Raw genomic sequence first — 10,998 nt, 5'->3', positions numbered from 1 at the left:
ATAAGTTAGCTGCTGTTTAATAAAACCAAAATCTGATAAAATCAATCATCCTTTAGAGTTTAAGGCAAGTCAGTTTCATGCATTGTGCTTTTAAAAGTTCTTAAGTATTGTACAAGTGTATAGAAATAGTTTAAACATTTTTGAATGTTTTACAAGTGTATACATTTTTTTAAAGGTCTCAAGCAACATACAAGTGTAAAAAAATGCTTTCTTATATTAACTTTTTTACAATTCTAACTTTTTATAAGTGTATTCAAATGTATTAAGGAAAATACAAGTGTATAATATGCTTTATAACATTGTCAACTTTTTTACAAGTGTATACAAAGGCTTTTTAACGTCTCTCACTGATTTTCAAGTGCATAAAAAAGCGTTTTAACGTATTTAACTATTATACAAGTGTATAAAAAAGATCTTTACAATTATTAAGTATTATAGTGGTGTATAAAATGCTTTTTAACATGCCTAACTGTTTTACCAGCATATAAAAAGCATGCTTCAATGTTCTTAACTGTTTTACAAGTGTATGAAAAACATTTTAAACATACTTAAGTATTATAGAAATGTATATAAGTTCTTAAGTATCATACAAGTGTATTAAAGCTTTTAACATTCTTAAGTATTATGCAGGTGTACAAAATGCTTTTTTAATGTCCCTAACTGTTTTACCAGCATATAAAATACTTTTTTAAATTGCTAATTGTTTTGTTTTGTTTTAGTTATAATTTTTTTTAACACAATCAAGTATTATAGAAGTGTTTTAAAAACATGTCTTCTAACTTTTGTAACTTTTTTAAGTGTATGAAAATGTTGTTTATCATTCTTAAGTCTTTTACGAGTATATAAAATTGCTTTTTTAACATTCTTAAGTACCATACAAGTGTATGTGTAGTACTTTTTTTTTAATGTTTATAAATATTATACAAGTGTATAAAAAAGATCTTTACGGTTCCTAAGTATTATATAAGTGTGTAAAATGCTTTTTATTGTCCCTAACTGTTTTACCAGCGTATTAAAAACTTTTTAACTTAACTGTTTTGCAAAGGTATAAAAAAGTGTTCTAATGTTCTTAACTGATTAATGATGATTTATTTATATGAAATATTTTTTTAATGTTCTACTGTTTTACAAGTGTATAAAATATTTTGAACGTATTTAAGTATTATAAAAGTGTATAAAACACTCTTTAAAGTTCTTAAGTATCATACAAGTTAATAAAATGCTTTTTAACATTAACCGTTTTACAAGTGTGTGAAAATGTATTTTAACGTTCTTAAGTGTTTTATGAGTGTATACAATTGCTTTTTAACATTCTTAAGTATACAAGTGTATAAAAAGCTTTTTAATGTTCCTAAGTATCATACAAGTGTATAAAAATGTCTTGACATTCTTAAGTATTATACACGTGTATAAAAAACTTCTTAACGTTCTTGAGTATCATACAAGTGTATAAAAATGTCTTGACATAAATATCATACAAGTGTATACAAAAGCTTTTGAACGTTCTTAAGTATCATACATGTGTATAAAAAAGCTTTTGAACGTTCTTAAGTATCATACAAGTGTATAAAAATAATTTTGAACATTCTTAAGTATCGTACAAGTGTATAAAAAACGTAACGTTAGGTATTATACAAGTGTATAAAAAACGTAACGTTAGGTATTATACAAGTGTATAAAACAACTTTGTAACGTTAAGTATTATACAAGTGTATGAAAAGCTTTTTAATGTTCTTAAATATCATACATGTGTATAAAAACGTGTTTGAACAGTCTTAAATATCATACAAGTGTATATAGCTCTTGAATGTTATTAAGTATCAGACAAGTGTATAAGAACGTTTTTGAACAGTCTTAAGTATCATACAAGTGTATAAAAAAGCTTTTGAACATTCTTAAGTATCATTAAGTGTATAAAAAAGCTTTTGAACGTTCTTAAGTATCACACAAGTGTATAAAAAACTTTGTAACGTTAAGTATCATACAAGTGTATAAAAAAGCTTTTGAACGTTCTTAAGTATCATACAAGTGTATAAAAAACATTTGTAACATTCTTAAGTATTATACAAGTGTATAAAAAGCTTTTTAACAGTCTTAAATATCATACAAGTGTATAAAAACGTGTTTGAACATTCTTAAATATCATCCAAGTGTATAAAGCTTTTGAATGTCCTTAAGTATCAGACAAGTGTATAAAAACGTTTTTGAACATTAAGTATCATACAAGTGTATAAAAAACTTTGTAAGGTTAAGTATTATACAAGTGTATAAAAAACGTTGTAAGGTTAAGTATCATACAAGTGTATGAAAAAGTTTTTGAACATTCTTAACTTAAGAATGTTCAAAAATTGTTTATACACTTGTATGATACTTAAGAATCTTAAGTATCATACAAGTGTATAAAAAACTGTGTAACTTTAAGTATTATACAAGTGTATATAAAAACCTTTGTAACGTTAAGTATTATACAAGTGTATAAAAAGCTTTTTTACGCTCTTAAGTATCATAGAAGTGTATAAAAAACGTTGTAAGGTTAAGTATTATACAAGTGTCTAAAAAGCTTTTTTACGCTCTTAAATATCATAGAAGTGTATAAAAAACTTTGTAACGTTAAGTATTATACAAGTGTATACAAAGCTTTTGAACATTCTTAATTATCATACAAGTGTATAAAAAGCTTTTTAGCGCTCTTAAGTATCATACAGGTGTATAAAAAAACTAACGTTCTTAAGTATCATACAAGTGTATAAAAAAACCTCTAACGTTTTTAAGTATCATACAAGTGTATAAAAACTTTGTAGCATTAAGTATTATACAAGTGCAAAAATAAGCTAAAAACAAATGAAAAGTGCTTACTGTTTTTTGGGGATGTATAATAAAAGTAAATGAAGATAAAAGAAAATACTCACCTTTTAGTGACGGCGGGGCGTTTGAGGTAAGTCCTCCACTGTACTTTTGTGTGAAGTGCAAAAAGAAGTACACGACTTAGTGCCTGAGAGGCGACTCTCTTCTCACAACAACTAAACGACTTATTGTCGCCGTAGCCATGTTGTACTGAGCAGCCGTGACACAGGTTTACTTCCTGTTCTATGGTTGTCGTCACCGTGATTGGCACCTTTCCTTCACTGAGCTTTTCTTCCACTTGTTGTGTTGCACAGCAGAGGTTCCACTGTGTGAATGTTGCGTCACCATCCTCCTCCTCTTCTTTCGGGCCTGTGGACCAATCATTTGGCCTTTTTGTGGCTTTTCGATTTCAGTTCATCATTTTCTGTTGTCCTTTTTGTTGAGTTTTTGTGTTGAATTTGTCATGTTTGTTTATTTTGTGCACGTGGGTGTCAGAGAACTGACGCTACTGTTCAGTCACCTCCAGCGACAGCGTAACACCAACAAGAAGGTTCTGCACAACTCCTACCACACGCCGCTGTCAGGGCTGCGGCCCTACAGCGCCCCCTACCTGTCGGGGGACAGGTACGCAGCTCGCACACAACAGGGGGACACACACACACGATGGCTTTTTGTGTCGTTGCGTGCCTAACGGTGACTTATTGCACTAACCTGAGACCACTGTTGTAGCTCCGCCCCTTCTTTGTCTGCTTAGCTCATTCTCTTCATCACCATCATCACCATCATGGCCTCACGCTCGCCGCTGACTCACCTTTTTTACTCTTCTGCCCTTCTCTTTGGCCCCATCGTGTCGTTGCCATGACATCCATCCCCCATCGTCCTCCCTGTCGCGTTCTCAGGAAGGCAGAAGCTCCGTGCAGGTTTGTGCTTCACCACCGTTTGTGGCGCTTCTAACTCTACTCCTCCATTTTGGGGGAGGCGTCTTGCTGTCTCTGGTTGTCTTGCCTTTTAAAAGTAGCGCGACAGAGGCGCTTTAAACGGGACAGGAGTCGGACGCTCTGGCGGCTTTGACTGGAGGAGGCGTCCTCGCCATGATGAATATACTCTGCTGTTGCATGCCCCACAGCCCCCAACCCCACGCCCCGACTTTTCACTGAGCTTCTCCATAATCCAAAATGAGCCATATAGGCCACAACATTAGGCACACTTGTAGGGCAGATGCGATACAAAAACTTTAATTTTTTAATTTTTTTTAGATTTTCATCGCCATGTTTGACAACACAGTGAAATAATTATAATTATATCGCTAATTCTTTTTTTAATGCGTCATATTTATATAGTACTTTTTTAGGTAGTTTACATTTTTTTTAATATTAATGCATGAAATAAGTTTGATAATATAATTATAACCACATGTTACCAGTTTTATTTAAAAAAAACAAAAAAAACAATATAATGTGAGAATAAGTCTGACTCGAGAATCGCGTTGAATCAAGAATCAGATCGTCACCCAATGAATCGGAATCGCAATAAATCGTAAGTTGTTGTAAAATTCACATGCCTAATAATTATGAAAAAATAATAGCATAATATTCTGTTGAAACTAGTATTACCATTTGTAAAGCATACTATGTTTTATTATTTGAATTCTTCAAATAATTTGATTATTAATTTATTTGAATTACATTTTAATGTATTAACTAATTTATTTGATTTGATTTATAAGATTTTTACATTTGTGTTAGCCAATACAAAAGTGTCATAAATATCACAATAAAATAGATAAAAACTATTTTATACATCATATTTATATAATGCTTTTCTAGGTAGTTTTTATTTTTTTAAATACTGATATAATTCTAACAACTTTTTACCAGTTTAAAAAAAAAAAAAAAAAAATATATATATATATATATATATATATATATATATATATATATATGCTTCACGGTGGCAGAGGGGTTAGTGCATCTGCCTCACAATACGAAGGTCCTGAGTAGTCTTGGGTTCAATCCCAATTCTGTGTGGAGTTTGCATGTTCTCCCCGTGACTGCGTGTTCCCTCCGGGTACTCCGGCTTCCTCCCACCTCCAAAGACATGCACCTGGGGATAGGTTGATTGGCAACACTAAATTGGCCCTAGTGTGTGGATGTGAGTGTGAATGTTGTCTGTCTATCTGTGTTGGCCCTGCGATGAGGTGGCGACTTGTCCAGGGTGTACCCCGCCTTCCGCCCGATTGTAGCTGAGATAGGCTCCAGCGCCCCCCGCGACCCCAAAAGGGAATAAGCGTTAGAAAATGGATGGATGGATGGATGGATATATAATCGATTCTTAGTCAAATGGTCACCCAACGCATCAGAATCGAATCAAATCGTAAGTCGTCACGTCTTTAATAATTATTAAAAAAAAATAATAATAATTCGTTTAAACTAATTGGATTAGTTGTAAAGCATATGGTTTGCTTTATTAGTTGTTATTCAAATAATTTGATTATTAGTATATTTTAATTTCATTTATTTATTTTTATGAATGAATTTATTTATTTATTGTATTAGATTTTTATCACTGTTTGCCAATACACTTGTGAAAAAAAAGTTATAAATAAATAGATAATAGTTAAGTTTTTTATACATCATATAGTTATACTCTAATTATGTAGGTACTTTTTATTTTTAAAATGATATAATATAATTATAATAACATTTTACTAGTTTTCTAAAACAATTTTACAACAAACCATTTACTGTGAGAATCATGTTGAATCAAGAATCTATTCTGAATCAGATCGTCACCCAACGAATCGGAATCAAATTAAATCGTAAGTTGTCGTAAAATTCACATACCTAATAATTATGAAAAAATAATTACATATCTGTTAAAACTAGTATTATCATTTGTAAAGCATAACATTATGTTTTATTATTTGAATTCTTCAAATTTGATTATTAATCAATTTTAATGTAATGTATATTTTTTTAAATTAATTTATTTGATTTATAAGATTTTCACATTTGTGTTAGCCAATACAATAGTGACATAAATATCACAATTAAATAGATAATTGTTTTTTATACTATTTATATAATGCTTTTTTGTTTGTTTTTGTTGTTGTTTTTTTAAACACTGATAATAACGTTTTACCAGTTTTCTAAAAACATTTTATAACAAATAATATATTGTGAGAATCGCGTTTAATCGATTCTTAATCAAATGGTCACCCAAAGCATCGAGAATTGAGTTAAATCGTAAGCTGTTGTAATAGTTACATCTTTAATAATTATGAAAAAATAATAACATAATTATTTGTTTAAACTGGTATTATCATTTGTAAAGCATATTATGTTTTATTAGTTCAATTATTCAAATAATTTGATTATTAATTAATTTTAATTTATCATTTATCATATAATTTATTATACATCATGTCAGCAGCCAAAATTAGCTTTTTTCCAATTGTGAAACCTATTATATGTTTTATTATTCTAATTCGCCAACTAATATGATTAAAAATGTACTTTTATTTAATTTATTTAATTTATTTCTTTTTTCATTTATATTTTATCCGATTTTCACCATCGTATTTGCCATTCCAATAGTGAACATTTTTTAAGTATATCGATAATTGTTTTTTTTTATGCACCTTAGTTACATAGTACTTTTCTAGATAGATGTAATTGTTTTTAATATTGATATTTAAAATAATTAATATAATTTTAACAAAATAGTACTTGTTTTATAAAAAAGAAATATAATAAATTGTATATTCGATTCCTATTGAAATTGTCAACCAAATCGGAATCAAATTACATTGTGAGTTGCTGTAAGATTCACAATACTTATGATAAAAAGAATGTTATATAATTAGTTTAAATAAAAATAAAAAAAACTGGTTTTATGTTTTATTATTTCAATTCGTCAAATAATTTGAATAGGCATTTATTTTAATTTAATAAAAGCAAATGTCAATTTCTAATCTGGCTTTTATTTTTAAAACTATTTTTTAGTGCTGTCAAGCTGTTAAAAATGAGAGATTAATTAATTTCATTTGAAATGAATTTGTTTTATTATTTCAATCCTTCACATTTGATTATTAATTAATTCTAATTTAATGTATCTTCTTATAATGAATTTATTAATTTGATTTGATTTATTAATTAATCTAATGAATCCCTTTTAATCTCACCTAAAAATGCTGAGAAAAAATCTTGAGCTATTTACTTTTAAATGAGTTATGATTGTGGCAGATCAAAAGATTGATTTACGTATAACCAAAAAAATGTGGCTTTACAAAGTCATTTATTGTTTTTAACAGAGGCGGCTTTCTAAAATAAAATATCAGCCAGGATATTTTAATAAGGTAGCGGAAACTCTTCATATTTTTACATTTGCGTGCAGGTGTACCTAATAAAGTGGCCGGTAATTGTGTATATTTCAAGGCTAATTGGAATATTGAGACCCCGCCCCCTTTCGCATGTGACGCAGGGACCGGGCTAAGCCCCGCCTCCTCTCCACCCCTCCACCCCTTTTCCTCACCGTCTCTGCCTTGTGTGTTTCCCCAGTCAACTCCTCGCTAAAAAGCGAGGCCGCTTCCGGATTCATGCCGGACGCAAGCAGAGGTATCCGCGGCAACCGGCCTGTGCACGAAGGCGCACGACAGCGACGACGGCGGCGACTGTTTTGCTTGGTCGCCTTGCCTGTTGACGTTCGCCAAGCAGAGCTGATACAAAAACAAAACAAAAAAAGTCCGTCATGCTGCTTGACGCATAACAGCATATCATAGCAACCTCCAGGTTCTTCTTTGCTGTTGCGTGACCTAATAGAAGCGCTGACCCTAACCCTAATGCAGCTCTGCTTTGGAAACGCCATTGATGGACCTCCGACTTTGCTTGTTGGCGCCTTTTGAAGCAACACAAAGCATGCGTTTCAGGGACCAGGGTTTTTACCAGCATGCTAACTGGAAGCTAATGCTAACGGACGGCGATGAAACCAAAGAAGCCAAAACCCTCACCTGGTGTATAAATCATTCAGCATGCCTCACTCTTTGCCTGCGCTTTATTATTTACAAGCTTTTAAGTGCTCCAATCTTTCTCTTCTTGCTTTTCTCCTGACGCTTCGGAAAAGATGAAATTGTGTTCCATCTAACGCTATGTCCACAAATAACCGTTTTGTCCAAAGCATGTCCATCCACACAGCATCTGCATTAAAAAAACAATTTCAGTCAATTAAAAGTAAGAAGAAAGTAATTTCTGGAAAAGGCACAATAGATAATTAATTGTGTAAATCTTACAATTTATTAATTTAAATTATTTTACATTTAAATAAAAAACAGCAAAAAATAAATAAATACTTGCTTTGTTTGAAATGAATAAATATTTCCAATGATTTTATTTTAATATAAATGTATCTACATGACAACAGTATATACAATTGATAATTATTAATTTTTGTATCTATATTTTGTTTAAATTATTGGATTTATTCTAAATCTTTTGTTTTTACTATATTAACTGTGTAAAAATTAGGTATATCAATTTAGTTTATACGTATTTATAAAAAAAAAACTATAAGGTAAAATAGTTAAATAAAAATAGTGTGTTGTGTAAATTAATATTATTGCAATTATTAGTATTATAATGTGTGGAATTGTTTGATTCCATAAAGTATATTGCAATTCATATAATGATTAAACGAAGAAAAAAAAACACTGATTTAGTTCCAATTAAGAAATTAATAACCAACCATAATTTCTTTTTAAATTATACATGAAATTAAGTTTATTAAAGATCTGATAAAATGGCCACCCTGTCTGTGGTTTTATTTATTTATGTATTTAAAAAAAAAAAAAAAAAAAAATGTATAATGTGGCGGTAATGTAGATTAAAAGATATATTTTTTAAATTTGTCAATTAAAAGTAAGAAATGTCATTTCTGGAAAAGGCAGAATAGATAATTAATTGTGTGAATGTTAAAATGTATTAATTTAAAAATATGTACATTTAAATAAAAAACAGCAAAAAAAATATTTGCTTTGTTGTTTGAAATGTATAAATGTGTCCTATGATTTTTTTTTTTAAATACAAATTTACTTACATGACAACAGTATATACAATTAATAAATGTAAATATATGTATGTATATTTTGTTTAAATTATTGCATTTATTCTAAATCTAAATTTTGTTCACTATATTAACTGTGTAAAAATGAGATATATACATTTAATTTATATGTAATTAAAACAACTATAAGGTAAAATAGTTAAAACTAGTGTGTTGTGTAAATTAATATTATGGCAATTATTAGTATTATAATGTGGTGTGGAATTGTTTGAATCCATAAATTATATTGCAATTTACTTAATTATTCAACGAAAAAAAACATTGATTTAGTTTCATTTAAGAAATTAATAATCAACAATAAAATGTTTTTAAATTATACATGAAATTAAGTTTATTAAAAATCTGATAAAATGTCCACCCTGTCTGGTTTTATTTGTGTATTTATAGTAAAAATAATAATAAAATGAACAAGGTAATAAGTTACTTTGCATGTGGCTGTAATGTAGATAAAAAAAATATTTAAAAAAATCTTAAAAATGTTAATTTGTCAATTAAAAGTAAGAAGAAACTAATTTCCATAAAAGGCACAATGGATAATTATGTACATTGTATCATTAATTAATTTGGGAAGCTTTAAATTAAAAAAAGACAGCAAAAATAAATTGCTTACATTGTTGTTTGAAATAAATAAATACATAAATAATGGGGCTTATAATTTTAAGAATATAAAATCACATACATTTATTTAAATTATTTAAAAAATATAATGTAATTAAAACATTTGTTTGAATAAATTAATTGGATTTATTTAAAATCCTAAATTAATTATTATACAAAATTTGTAAGGATTTGGTATAAAAATGTGTTTAAATTGAATATAATTATATAAAAAAAAAACATTAAATGACTCAAGATAAAATATTGTGATAAAAGTAGTGTGTTGTGTAAGTTAATATTTTACAATTATTATTAATATTAAAATATTAGAATATTTAGTTCCAATAAAGAAATTAATAATTAACCATAAATATGTTTTTAAATTACACAGTAAATTAAGTCTAATACAAATCTGATAAAAATGTCCACCCTGGCTGTGGTTAGGGTTTCAGCTTGTCTTCAGTTGTACTTTTCTTTGAAAAATTAATAAATGTACGTTTTAATCTTTTTTTTGCATGTGTACAAACAGTCATAATGTAGATTAAAAATATCTATATACAAAAAATATCTTAAAAATGCTATTCTCATCAACTAGAAGTAAGAAAAAAGTATTTTTTAGAAAAGGTATAAAGGATAATTGTGAACATTTTTTAATTAATTTGGGAAGTTTTTCATAAAAAGCAGCAAAAATAAATTGCTTGCAGTGTTGTTTGGAATAAATATTGTGCCATATAATTTTGTTAATTCACATACTTAACTATTTATTTAAATTATTAAAAAAAATATTTTTATTAAATAATTTGTTTGAAAAAATTAATTCGATTTATTTAAAATCTAAAATTAATTGCTGTATAAAATTGACGAAGATGCGGTATACAAATGAGTTTAAATTAAATGTAACTATAAACTATAAATAAAATAGCTTAAGATCAAATAATGAGATGTAAGTAGTGTGTTGTGTAAGTTACTTCTGTCATATTTTTACAATTATTATTAATATAATGTGGTGTGGAATTGTGTTTAAATACATAAAATATATGGAAATTAATCTGATAATTGTGTACATCAAATTCATTTGGGATGTTTTTAATAAACAGCAAAAATAAATTTAAATAGATAATGTGCCATATAATTTTGTTAATTCACGTACTCAAATATTTATTTAAATAATAAAAAAAAAAATGTGTAAAATGTAATTAAATAATTTGTTTGAATACATTAATTGGATTTATTTAAAATCTTAAATTAATTGCTATAGAACATTTACGACGATATGGTATACAAATGAGTTTAAATTAAATGTAACTTAAGAAAAAAAGAGATATCAGTAGTAAGATATAAATTACTTTTGTAATATTTTTACAATTATTAATATAATGTGGTGTGGAATTGAGTTTAAATACATAAAATATATGGAAATTAATCTGATTAAACGGAAAA

General features: G+C 28.0%; 1 protein-coding gene across 4 annotated transcripts in view; it reads left to right on the top strand.

Moving 5' to 3' along the window:
• LOC133577594 (potassium voltage-gated channel subfamily KQT member 4) overlaps nucleotides 1–10,998 on the top strand; it is a 143,986-nt gene that overhangs the window by 109,803 nt on the left and 23,185 nt on the right. For 2 of the 4 annotated variants that reach the window (XM_061931589.1, XM_061931588.1), the window contains exons 9-10: nucleotides 3,340–3,468; nucleotides 3,744–3,764. The exons of 1 other annotated variant lie outside the window; for it this stretch is intronic. In XM_061931589.1, coding sequence (XP_061787573.1) covers nucleotides 3,340–3,468; nucleotides 3,744–3,764 — 150 coding nt within the window. The remainder of the gene's footprint in view (nucleotides 1–3,339; nucleotides 3,469–3,743; nucleotides 3,765–10,998) is intronic. One more of the 4 variants, XM_061931587.1, reaches the window with a different exon arrangement.

This window comes from Nerophis lumbriciformis, linkage group LG37 (genome assembly GCF_033978685.3).
Source record: "Nerophis lumbriciformis linkage group LG37, RoL_Nlum_v2.1, whole genome shotgun sequence".
In the NCBI taxonomy this organism is placed as follows: Eukaryota; Metazoa; Chordata; class Actinopteri; order Syngnathiformes; family Syngnathidae; genus Nerophis; species Nerophis lumbriciformis.
This window is presented reverse-complemented; position numbering and strand designations above follow the sequence as displayed.